At 45.9% G+C, this 12725-nt stretch overlaps 1 protein-coding gene across 1 annotated transcript in view; it reads left to right on the top strand.

Annotated features, from left to right (window-relative positions):
- otud7a (OTU deubiquitinase 7A) overlaps window positions 1-10990 on the top strand; it is a 62900-nt gene extending 51910 nt beyond the window's left edge. The window contains exons 9-11 of the mRNA XM_084196360.1: window positions 4817-4931; window positions 8030-8114; window positions 8360-10990. Coding sequence (XP_084052486.1) covers window positions 4817-4931; window positions 8030-8114; window positions 8360-10186 — 2027 coding nt within the window. The 3' untranslated portion in view covers window positions 10187-10990. The remainder of the gene's footprint in view (window positions 1-4816; window positions 4932-8029; window positions 8115-8359) is intronic.
- Window positions 10991-12725: the final 1735 nt, after the last annotated feature.

The raw sequence follows: 12725 nt of genomic DNA, 5'->3' as shown, positions 1-12725 counted from the left end.
GGTAACACATAGACAGACTGCATGGTAACACATAGACAGACTGCATGGTAACACATAGACAGACTGTGTGGTAGACACCTAGATATGAGGAACCAGGGGGTGTTAATTATCCACTCTGTTGGATAAGGGGAACCAGGGGGTGTTAATTCTCCACTCTGTTGGATAAGGGGAACCAGGGGGTGTTAATTCTCCACTGACTGTTGGATAAGGGGAACCAGGGGGTGTTAATTATGCACTGACTGTTGGATAAGGGGAACCAGGGGGGTTAATTATCCACTCTGTTGGATAAGGGGAACCAGGGGGTGTTAATTATCCACTCTGTTGGATAAGGGGAACAGGGGGAGATAATTATACTCTGACTGTTGGATAAGGGGAACCAGGGGGTGTTAATTATCCACTCTGTTGGATAAGGGGAACCAGGGGGTGTTAATTCTCCACTCTGTTGGATAAGGGGAACCAGGGGGTGTTAATTCTCCACTGACTGTTGGATAAGGGGAACCAGGGGGTGTTAATTATGCACTGACTGTTGGATAAGGGGAACCAGGGGGGTTAATTATCCACTCTGTTGGATAAGGGGAACCAGGGGGTGTTAATTCTCCACTCTGTTGGATAAGGGGAACCAGGGGGTGTTAATTCTCCACTGACTGTTGGATAAGGGGAACCAGGGGGTGTTAATTCTCCACTCTGTTGGATAAGGGGAACCAGGGGGTGTTAATTCTCCACTGACTGTTGGATAAGGGGAACCAGGGGGGTTAATTCTCCACTCTGTTGGATAAGGGGAACCAGGGGGTGTTAATTTTCCACTGACTGTTGGATAAGGGGAACCAGGGGGTGTTAATTCTCCACTGACTGTTGGATAAGGGGAACCAGGGGGTGTTAATTCTCCACTGACTGTTGGATAAGGGGAACCAGGGGGTGTTAATTATCCACTCTGTTGGATAAGGGGAACAGGGGGAGATAATTATACTCTGACTGTTGGATAAGGGGAACCAGGGGGTGTTAATTCTGCACTGACTGTTGGATAAGGGGAACCAGGGGGGGTAATTATCCACTGACTGTTGGATAAGGGGAACCAGGGGGTGTTAATTCTCCACTCTGTTGGATAAGGGGAACCAGGGGGTGTTAATTCTCCACTGACTGTTGGATAAGGGGAACCAGGGGGGTTAATTCTCCACTCTGTTGGATAAGGGGAACCAGGGGGTGTTAATTCTCCACTGACTGTTGGATAAGGGGAACCAGGGGGTGTTAATTCTCCACTGACTGTTGGATAAGGGGAACCAGGGGGTGTTACTTCTCCACTCTGTTGGATAAGGGGAACCAGGGGGTCAATGTGTCCAGCTGAAACATGCTATTACGTTATCCTGATACTCACACCTCACCATTGTTACAGTCCCCCCTCACCCGTTGTTGTCACAGCCCCCCCCCCCACCCCACCCCAATACACAATATCCAGACTTATTTTTAAAAAGACACAATATCAAGAGTTTTATAAAGAAATACACAATATCAAGAGTTTTATAAAGTAATTGTCACGACTTCCGCCGAGGCTGCCTCCCCTCCTTGTTCGGGCAGGTTTCAGCATTCTGCGTCACCGGCTTACTAGCTGCTGCCGATCCATTTATCATCACTCCATTTGTCTTGTCTTCAATCACACACACCTGGTCCGTATTCCCTCATTAGTCATGGTATAAGTGTTCCCTCTGCTTCCTTGTCTGTGTGGGTGATTGTTATTTGTGGAGGTTAGTGAAGCTCGGTGGAGCTCGTGTATTTTGTATCGACGGGAGATTTCCCGTGTGCGTTGTATTTTCCAGTGTGCCTGTTTTGTGCCCTGGAGTGTGTTTGACGCATTTCTGCGTAAACCTGTATTTTTGCGGATTAAAGCCTGTTATTCTGTGATTTACCCTCCTGCGCCTGACTCCTTCAACACCACCTCATCACTGTAATACACAATATCAAGACATTTATAAAGAAATACACAATATCAAGACATTTATAAAGAAATACACAATATCAAGACATTTATAAAGAAATACACAATATCAAGACATTTATAAAGAAATACACAATATCAAGACATTTATAAAGAAATACACAATATCAAGACATTTATAAAGAAATACACAATATCAAGACATTTATAAAGAAATACACAATATCAAGACATTTATAAAGAAATACACAATATCAAGACATTTATAAAGAAATACACAATATCAAGACATTTATAAAGAAATACACAATATCAAGACATTTATAAAGAAATACACAATATCAAGACATTTATAAAGAAATACACAATATCAAGACATTTATAAAGAAATACACAATATCAAGACATTTATAAAGAAATACACAATATCAAGACATTTATAAAGAAATACACAATATCAAGAGTTTTATAAAGAAATACACAATATCAAGACATTTATAAAGAAATACACAATATCAAGACATTTATAAAGAAATACACAATATCAAGACATTTATAAAGAAATACACAATATCAAGACATTTATAAAGAAATACACAATATCAAGACATTTATAAAGAAATACACAATATCAAGACATTTATAAAGAAATACACAATATCAAGACATTTATAAAGAAATACAGTAATAAAGAGTAGTAAAAAGAAGAGGGTAATGTTCTGTGTGTGTGTGTGTGTGTGTGTGTGCGTGCGTGCGTGCGTGTGTGTGTTTGTGTGTTTGTGTTTGTGTGTGTGTGTGTGTGTGTGTGCGTGTGTGTGTGTTTGTGTGTGTGTGTGTGTGTGTGTGTGTGCGTACGTGTGTGTGTGTGTTTGTGTGTGTGTGTGTGTGTGTGTGTGTGTGTGTGTGTGTGTGTGTGTTGGTATGTGTGTGTGCGTGCGTGTGTAAGGGTGGGTGAGTCACTGGGAGTCGGTGAAAAAAGTATCTTGAGAAACAGGTGTGAAGAGTCAGTGAAAATGGTCTCTAAGGTGCAGGTGATCTATTGTGGTCAGATGTTCTGGGTAGGGCTGCAGTGGACGTGAACCATTGGTCCGGTTTTTGTTCTGGCTGTGTTTTTCCTCCCCATAAACAAGCTTGGCCCTTCTCCTCCGGTCTGCTGACACAATCAGGTCCTCAAACTCAGGGGAGCGCCAGGGTGGGGAGGTTATTAAAAACGCATCGGGTTCCTCTGGGTCTGTCTCCACATCAAACATCATGTCTTCAGTTGCCCCCGCAAATCGCTGCTTCTGTTCAGCAGAGAGTTATTTTCACCGACTGGCCAGAGCCGGTGAAATTACAGGAGACAATAACTTATTCTGCCCAATAAACAAACGGTCTTGAACACTGGAATCTCAAAGCCAAAAACGCACACACTAAAATCTATGGAACTAGTTTCAACTTTTCCAAACTCAGTACTGTATTTAAAAATGGATGGATTGGTTTACATTTATAAACAAACCTCTCTTTTTCAGTCCAATACCGATTTGCAGCTGGCTGTGTGGTTACCTGGCTGTGTGGTTACCAGGCTGTGTGGTTACCAGGCTGTGTGGTTACCTGGCTGTGTGGTTACCTGGCTGTGTGGTTAACTGACTGTGTGGTTACCTGACTGTGTGGTTACCTGGTTGTGTGGTTACCTGACTGTGTGGTTACCTGGCTGTATGCTGTGTGGTTACCTGGCTGTGTGGTTACCTGACTGTGTGGTTACCTGGTTGTGTGGTTACCAGGCTGTGTGGTTACCTGACTGTATGGTTACCTGACTGTGTGGTTACCTGACTGTGTGGTTACCTGACTGTGTGGTTACCAGGCTGTGTGGTTACCAGGCTGTGTGGTTACCTGACTGTATGGTTACCTGGCTGTGTGGTTACCTGACTGTATGGTTACCTGACTGTGTGGTTACCTGACTGTATGGTTACCAGGCTGTGTGGTTACCTGGCTGTGTGCTGTGTGGTTACCTGGCTGTGTGGTTACCTGACTGTGTGGTTACCTGACTGTGTGGTTACCTGACTGTGTGGTTACCTGACTGTGTGGTTACCTGACTGTGTGGTTACCTGACTGTGTGGTTACCTGACTGTGTGGTTACCTGACTGTGTGGTTACCTGACTGTGTGGTTACCAGGCTGTGTGGTTACCTGACTGTGTGGTTACCTGGCTGTGTGGTTACCAGGCTGTGTGGTTACCTGGCTGTGTGCTGTGTGGTTACCTGGCTGTGTGGTTACCTGGCTGTGTGGTTACCTGGCTGTGTGGTTACCAGGCTGTGTGGTTACCAGGCTGTGTGGTTACCAGGCTGTGTGGTTACCAGGCTGTGTGGTTACCTGGCTGTGTGCTGTGTGGTTAACTGACTGTGTGGTTACCAGGCTGTGTGGTTACCTGGCTGTGTGCTGTGTGGTTACCTGGCTGTGTGGTTACCAGGCTGTGTGGTTACCAGGCTGTGTGGTTACCTGACTGTGTGGTTACCTGGCTGTGTGGTTACCAGGCTGTGTGGTTACCTGACTGTGTGGTTACCTGGCTGTGTGGTTACCTGACTGTGTGGTTACCTGACTGTGTGGTTACCTGGCTGTGTGGTTACCAGGCTGTGTGGTTACCTGGCTGTGTGGTTACCTGACTGTATGGTTACCTGGCTGTGTGCTGTGTGGTTACCTGACTGTGTGGTTACCAGGCTGTGTGGTTACCTGACTGTGTGGTTAACTAACTATGTGTTTGTACCCCTGCTTATCTGACCTGACCATATGATGTGTGATCTGACCTGACCATATGATGTGTGATCTGACCTGACCATATGATGTGTGATCGGACCTGACCATATGATGTGTGATCTGATCTGACCAAATGATGTGTGATCTGTGTTTTCCAGCTGTGATCCCGCTGACTGACTCAGAACACAAGCTGCTATCTCTCCACTTCGCTACGGACCCTGGGAAGGACTGGGAGTGGGACCGGGACGACAACCACAACACCAAGCTAGCAGAGTGAGTTAGTTATGAGTTAGTTACAACCAACCACAACACCAAGCTAGCCAAGTGAGTTAGTTATGAGTTAGTTACAACCAACGACAACACCATGCTAGCCAAGTGAGTTAGTTATGAGTTAGTTACAACCAACGACAACACCAAGCTAGCCAAGTGAGTTAGTTATGAGTTAGTTACAACCAACGACAACACCAAGCTAGCCAAGTGAGTTAGTTATGAGTTAGTTACAACCAACGACAACACCATGCTAGCCAAGTGAGTTAGTTATGAGTTAGTTACAACCAACGACAACACCAAGCTAGCCAAGTGAGTTAGTTATGAGTTAGTTACAACCAACGACAACACCAAGCTAGCCAGATGAGTTAGTTATGAGTTAGTTACAACCAACGACAACACCAAGCTAGCCAAGTGAGTTAGTTATGAGTTAGTTACAACCAACGACAACACCAAGCTAGCCAAGTGAGTTAGTTATGAGTTAGTTACAACCAACGACAACACCACGCTAGCCAAGTGAGTTAGTTATGAGTTAGTTACAACCAACGACAACACCACGCTAGCCAAGTGAGTTAGTTATGAGTTAGTTACAACCAACGACAACACCAAGCCAGCCAAGTGAGTTAGTTATGAGTTAGTTACAACCAACGACAACACCACGCTAGCCACGTGAGTTAGTTATGAGTTAGTTACAACCGACGACAACACCACGCTAGCCAAGTGAGTTAGTTATGAGTTAGTTACAACCAACGACAACACCAAGCTAGCCAAGTGAGTTAGTTATGAGTTAGTTACAACCAACGACAACACCGAGCTAACATCAAGCTAGGTGGTGCTGGTGGGGATAGTAGGGGTGGTGGTGGAGGGGGGGGGGGGGGGTAGTATTGGTGGTGTTGGAGGGGATAGTAGGGGTGGTGGTGGAGGGGAGGGGGGGGGTGGAGGGAACAGTTAAAGCCTTGCTTCCTCTCTGTGGGAGGACAGTAAACACAGAGGAGAAAGGAGGAGTGGAGATCCCCCTCTAATCATAGAGTCATTATCTCTTGGCTTCATACATGATTATCTTCCATAACGCTGCTTTACACAGAGGAGCTCAACTCTGATCTGAATGCTATAACCGCATGGAGCAGTATCTGTCTGTCATGGAGCAGTATCTGTCTGTCATGGAGCAGTATCTGTCTGTCATGGAGCAGTGTCTGTCTGTCATGGAGCAGTGTCTGTGTGTCCTGGAGCAGTGTCTGTCTGTCATGGAGCAGTGTCTGTGTGTCATGGAGCAGTGTCTGTGTGTCCTGGAGCAGTGTCTGTGTGTCCTGGAGCAGTGTCTGTCTGTCATGGAGCAGTGTCTGTGTGTCATGGAGCAGTGTCTGTCTGTTAGAGAGAGAAAGAGACAGGATGCTAGGTTGATGAGATCATTTCTGAGACTTGTGTGATTTGGTGAGTTTAAAAAGCACTCATTTGTGAGACTTAGATTGAATGATTTCCCACTGGGAAATGAGGATTGAGAAGAGAACTCCACATTAATTGTGTACATATGTGAAGTCTGTCACGCCCTGGCTCTGGGACTCTGTTATGTTGAGTCAGGTTGTGTTGTTTCTTTGTGTTTTGTGTGCTAGGGTGATAGTCTAGTTTTGTATTTCTATGTTGGCCAGGGTGGCTCCCAATCAGAGACGGCTGTAGCTCGTTATCTCTGATTGGGAGCCATACTTAGGTAGCCGTTAGGCATTCATTTGGTGTGGTTTCTTGTTCCGTATGGTTTATTTTGTAGCCAAGGACTTCACGTTTCGTTATCGTTTGTTGTTTTGTTCGTGTGATCATAATAATTAAAGGATGTTCACATTCCACGCTGCGCATTGGTCCTCTCTTCCCGACGATCGTGACAAAGTCACACAAAGTCTAAGATTGAAGGTGTTTGTGAAGTTAGATCATCTGAAGGTGTTTGTGAAGTTAGATCCTCTGAAGGTGTTTGTGAAGTTAGATCCTCTGAAGGTGTTTGTGAAGTTAGATCCTCTGAAGGTGTTTGTGAAGTTAGATCCTCTGAAGGTGTTTGTGAAGTTAGATCCTCTGAAGGGGTTTATGAAGTTAGATCCTCTGAAGGGGTTTGTGAAGTTAGATCCTCTGAAGGTGTTTGTGAAGTTAGATCCTCTGAAGGTGTTTGTGAAGTTAGATCCTCTGAAGGTGTTTGTGAAGTTAGATCCTCTGAAGGTGTTTGTGAAGTTAGATCCTCTGAAGGTGTTTGTGAAGTTAGATCCTCTGAAGGTGTTTGTGAAGTTAGATCCTCTGAATGTGTTTGTGAAGTTAGATCCTCTGAAGGTGTTTGTGAAGTTAGATCCTCTATCTTTTTTGGTATTTACTTTTCTATCTAAAAGACAGTCTAAGACTTTGAAGTGAAGTTTCTAGTGGAGTTAAAGGCACTACAATGATGCAATGAAGCCTTGCCTCTGTTGTGACTGAGGTTTCTGAAGGTCCTGCATTGGAGCAGCTGGGTCCTCTGGCAGTGGCTTATTTACCAATATATAAATAACTCTGTCCATTTACTTTGTCAAGTAAGCTTCCAGTGTATTCCACTGCAAGACAAAACAGAGGGTTATAGGACCCTGGTCAATCAGACAAAACAGAAAGTTATAGGGCCCAGGTCAATCAGACAAAACAGAAAGTTATAGGGCCCAGGTCAATCAGACAAAACAGAAAGTTATAGGGCCCAGGTCAATCAGACAAAACAGAAAGTTATAGGGCCCAGGTCAATCAGACAAAACAGGAAGTTATAGGGCCCAGGTCAATCAGAACGTTATAGGGCCCAGGTCAATCAAGTCAGCTAACTGTGCTGCGGGGAACATTGAAAAATATCATACCTCTTCAATACAAGAATGAATGTTGGGATTCATGTACTCAACTAAACATTGTTCACAGCACTAAACAAAAAATACTTTATTTTATTAGAGATTAACTATCCATAGTTTATTATCTATAAAACTTCAGCACGTATCACTCCAAGCTGTAGTGTTCAATCTTATTTCGTGGCTAAATATAGTTCTTCAAAAGCACAGCATTTATAATCCAGATTGAATGATTGATATCTAATCTTCGTAACCTTTCTCCCTCCCCCTCAGTTTAATCCTGTCTCTGGAAGCCAAACTCAACATGCTACACAACTACATGAATGTGACATGGATCAGGATACCATCTGAGACCAGGGTAACTGTCCTCATTCTCTTCCACATGGTTTATGACATTCAGTAATGGTTGTAAATTGATTTTATCCATTGTTCTGCATCCTTATTGTACTGCCAGCTGCCCTGTACCTTACTGTCTACATACAAGGAATAAAGCAAACTACATTTTGAAATTGAGTAGATTAGACAGATCAACAATAATTTACTGATTGAGCTTCCTCTCCCCCCTTCTCATCCCTCCCTCCATCCCTCCCTCCCTCTCTCCAGGCTCCCCTGGCCCAGCCGGAGTCCCCCACGGCGTCCCACGGGGGCGATGACGTCCAGTCTCTAGCCGACTCCATGGACTCCGACCGCGACTCCGTCTGCAGCAACTCCAACGTCAACAACGGCAAGGTCTCCACGAAGGATCCCAAGGAGAAGACGGAGAGGCGACTGCAGCAGCGTAAAGACAAGGACAAGACCAGGACGGACTCTGTGGCCAACAAGCTGGGCAGCTTCAGCAAGACCCTGGGCATCAAGCTGAAGAAGAACATGGGAGGTCTGGGAGGGCTGGTCCACGGAAAGATCAACCGCTCCAACTCTGGAGGCAACGGCCGGAACAACGGAGGAGGTGGGGGCAACGGAGGAGGGGGTGGCAACGGAGGAGGGACAGAGAATAACGGAGAGAAGAAGAAAGAGAAAAAGGAAGGCAAAGCCCGGAAGGACGGAGCAGGAGGAGGAGGAGAGAAGGAGGGGCAGTCTGGCCAGTCTGCGAGTACGTCGTTCTCCTCGGACAAGACCACCAGCCCGTCACCCACTGAGCGTCCCCCAGGCGTGCCCTCCTCTCCCGGGGAACGGGACAGGGACAGGGGGGGTCTCCTGGCCAGGCTGGTGGGGGATAAGGCCCTGTCGGAGCACTGGAAGTACAGCACAGACGTCAAGCTGAGCCTCAACATACTGAGAGCCGCCATGCAGGGCGAGAGGAAGTTCATCTTTGCTGGCCTTCTCCTCACCTCCCACCGCCACCAGTTCCACGAGGAGATGATCTCCTTCTACCTGACCTCCGCTCAGGAGCGCTTCTCTGCCGAGCAGGAGACTAGGAGGAAGGAAGGAGAGAAGAAAGCTGCAGCTACGACCACGACTACTACGACCAACGGGCTGAAGAAACCAGAGCAGGAGAGCGCCCCTCACCGGGAGAGGGAGAGGGAGAGGGAAAGAGAGAGAGAAAGGGAGAGAGAGAGAGAGAGGGAGAGGGAGCGAGACGCCTGCACCCCTCCTCCTCCTCCCTCCTGCCCTCCTCCTCCTACTCCCCTTCCCCAGGACTTCATCTCTTCCCCAGCCAGACACCACCAAAGCCATACCCCTCACATCCCCCCTCAGATTGCCCTGAAGATGCAGGGCCGCCACAGCCCCTCGCCCCACTCCTCCCCTAGCAACGGTGCTACCAGGAGAACCGGGTCCGTCCCCCCTGTCCCAGGCCCCGTCCCAACTACAGTCCCAGTGTCGGCCCACTACAGCCATACCCCTCCCATCCAGAGGTCCAGTATCATCCACCTGAGAGACGTCAACCTCCATACCCCCCAGGCCCCCAGCTTCCAGCCGGACGACCCCCAGCCCAGCTACCAGCCTCCTCTGGTGGGCACCCTGAAGACCTGTGCCACTTACCCCCAGCAGAACCGCTCCCTGTCCTCCCAGAGCTACTCTCCAGCCCGCTTGTCTGGGGTCCGTTTGGGCACCGGGGTCAACCACACCCACCCGGGGGTCCCAGGCACCACGGAGCCCTACAACATGCCTGGGGAGCACAAGTCCCACACCTATACCAACGGCTTCAACGCTAGCGACATACAGGACTGTCTGGAGTTTGCCGACGCCGACTCGCCTCAGACCTGGGGGAGCAGTAGCGTCACCAGGACGGGGTCAGGGTCCGACAAGGTCAAAGGTCAGATCGGTGGCGCTGGGGGTTGCCTGGTGTACTGCCTGCAGCAGAGGAGGTGCAAGAGGGATAACTGCTCCTTCTACGGGCGACCGGAGACAGAGAACTACTGCTCCTTCTGCTTCAAGGAGGATCTGAAACGCAGGGAGAGGGAGGCCAAGGCACTCAGTAGGCCTGGATAGCCCCCCTGGCGCCGCGGCAGCCAGTGGTGCTACAGCTGTAGCATGGTGCTGCAAACCCTGCTGCTGACAACGCAACACAACACAAGACAACAGAACAGAACAGAACAGTGTCCACAGAGAAGGAGATAGAACAGGTCTACTCTATAGACTGTATGTGGATGTTGGGACGTAATGTCATACAATATAAAGACGGACAGACGGACAGACAGACAGACAGACAGACAGACAGACAGACAGACAGACAGACAGACAGACAGACAGACAGACAGACAAGACAGACAAGACAGACAGACAGACAGACAGACAGACATGCTCAGAGCCAGGTGATCGCCTGCTCTGTTTAAAACTTTTTGATTCCTGTCACCTCTTCTGTCCCAGTGTACAGTACAGTAGGTTACTGTAAAGGACACAACTACTTGATGACAAGCAGGGTAGATCTCTGTCCACTTAACATCTTTGGCCAGCAGGAATTTATAACTTTGTTCTTTTTTTTTTTTTTTTTTTTTTTATCATTTGGTTCAACTTCAACTTTTGGTTAGTTCATGGAGAAATGTCTGTGCTTTTTGCCCACAACTTGAATGACAAAGTAAGAAATAATTTCAGGCACATACACATAAAATAGCAATTGCATTTTGTTGTGCGGTGGTTCAAAACTTAAAACTTAAACCTAACTTCAAACTTAAACCGCACCACTAGGCTGCTTCGATCTTAAAAACCCTTCAACAAACTTCTCAAAGCAAACTTCTCAAAGCCATACATTAGTAACTTCAACGTTTTTCGATCAATAAATGGTAACTCACTGTGAACCCCTTTCTGTTGTCTATGCACTCATGTTGGCTTCAGGAGGGAGTTCAAATCCTCTGTTGCAGTTGAAAGACAATATACAACATAGACAGATATTCAGTCAAACGCTAACAAACCCACACTAAGGAAAATAACAGTTTTGTGTGGTGAAAATGCCCTTTGTAAGTGAAGTCTACAGTATGTACTCAAAATGATTACGGGGTTAAACGAAAAAACAACAACAAAATCGAATTGGTTTTAATGAATCATACTCCCAATCACAGGGAGGGCAGGGATACTGTTTTTACTTCAGTGCTGGTTTGATTGGTCTGCCTCTTCCAATGCATTCTACAGGTTTTAGATAAACTGAATGTTTTTCGTCAGCAAGCTGATTGTTTTGGTTGTTATTTTACATTGCTACCATTAGGTTTCACATTTCAATGTCTTAACGTTCATTACAACACAAATAACATTATATCTCCTGGCCAAAGATGTTAATATGTGTAGAGAACAACACTCTCCAAACACTACTGAATATAATGCCGTTCGGGATCCTTTTTTTGTGTGACTGGTTCATGGACTCTCACCATTTAAATGTAAAATATTATTTTGTATTCATTTGAGAGTTTTACACAACTTAAATGATTCATTTGCACATTAGATACCAGTGTACAGAACAAAGCAAAAATGAGAAGGGAAAAAATGATTAGTATATTGTAAAAAAATAACAAAAAAAAACAAAACAAAAAAAATGGTGTATAGAGAATGTGATGAAGGGGAATTTACAAGCCAAGGCTATAAAAGTGTAATATAGAAAATATTTTTATATGATTTTCACAAAATGCCATGAAGCAATATTTTGCGCTTTTTCTTATGGACACCGTTTTCACTTTGGTAAGTTACTTTAAGTGCACGGCCAACGGGGGGGGGGGGGGGGGGGGCTGAAAGTGAAGCGTCGGTTGGTTGAGGGAGCTATTGGTCCAACGTCACACCAAGGGAAAAAAATACCTATAGTGTTGTCGTGATTGCTTCGATCAATCTGACATTGAAGGGCTGTTGGTTTTAAACGGGTTTATAGATCTAGATAAAACAAAATCCTTCACATCACCACATTTATGAGATTAGAGGCACATTACACCCTTCATGGTTGCTCCACTGGTCTGCAGATCGCTGACAAAACTGTAACAAGTGTTAGCTAACATTTAAACAGGGAAATTCCAGTTTCTGGTTAATCACGACACATCAGAAGTCACATCACATGATGGTGGTGAATCAAATTGTCTTTAATTAATATGTTAAAAAAAAAGCACAACATACGTTAATTAGTACTATGTTGTACTTCCACAGTGGTTATACGACTATCCCTACCAATGGCGTTAGGTTGTCCTATAGTTGGGGTATGTTGTCCTATAGTTGGGGTATGTTGTCCTATAGTTGGGGTATGTTGTCCTATAGTTGGGGTATGTTGTCCTATAGTTGGGGTATGTTGTCCTATAGTTGGGGTATGTTGTCCTATAGTTGGGGTAAAAACACTCTGTTGAGATTCAGGGCCTGTATTCATACATCGTCCAACAGTGAGAGTGCTGAACTAGAATCAGGTCAACCAGTCCACTCATTAATAATCTAACAAAACGGATCCTGGATCAGCGCTCCTACTCTGAGAGGCTTTATGGATACGGGGGCCTGGTGTCTTGTCACCCAGATAGAACCCATCCATCCAGAGTCCTATGGAATGAACAGTAACAGATAGAATCCA

Source organism: Coregonus lavaretus (genome assembly GCF_964263955.1).
Source record: "Coregonus lavaretus genome assembly, contig: HAP1_SCAFFOLD_2289, whole genome shotgun sequence".
In the NCBI taxonomy this organism is placed as follows: domain Eukaryota; kingdom Metazoa; phylum Chordata; class Actinopteri; order Salmoniformes; family Salmonidae; genus Coregonus; species Coregonus lavaretus.
Note: the sequence above shows the minus strand (reverse complement) of the source record. Positions and strands in the feature narration are given on the sequence as shown.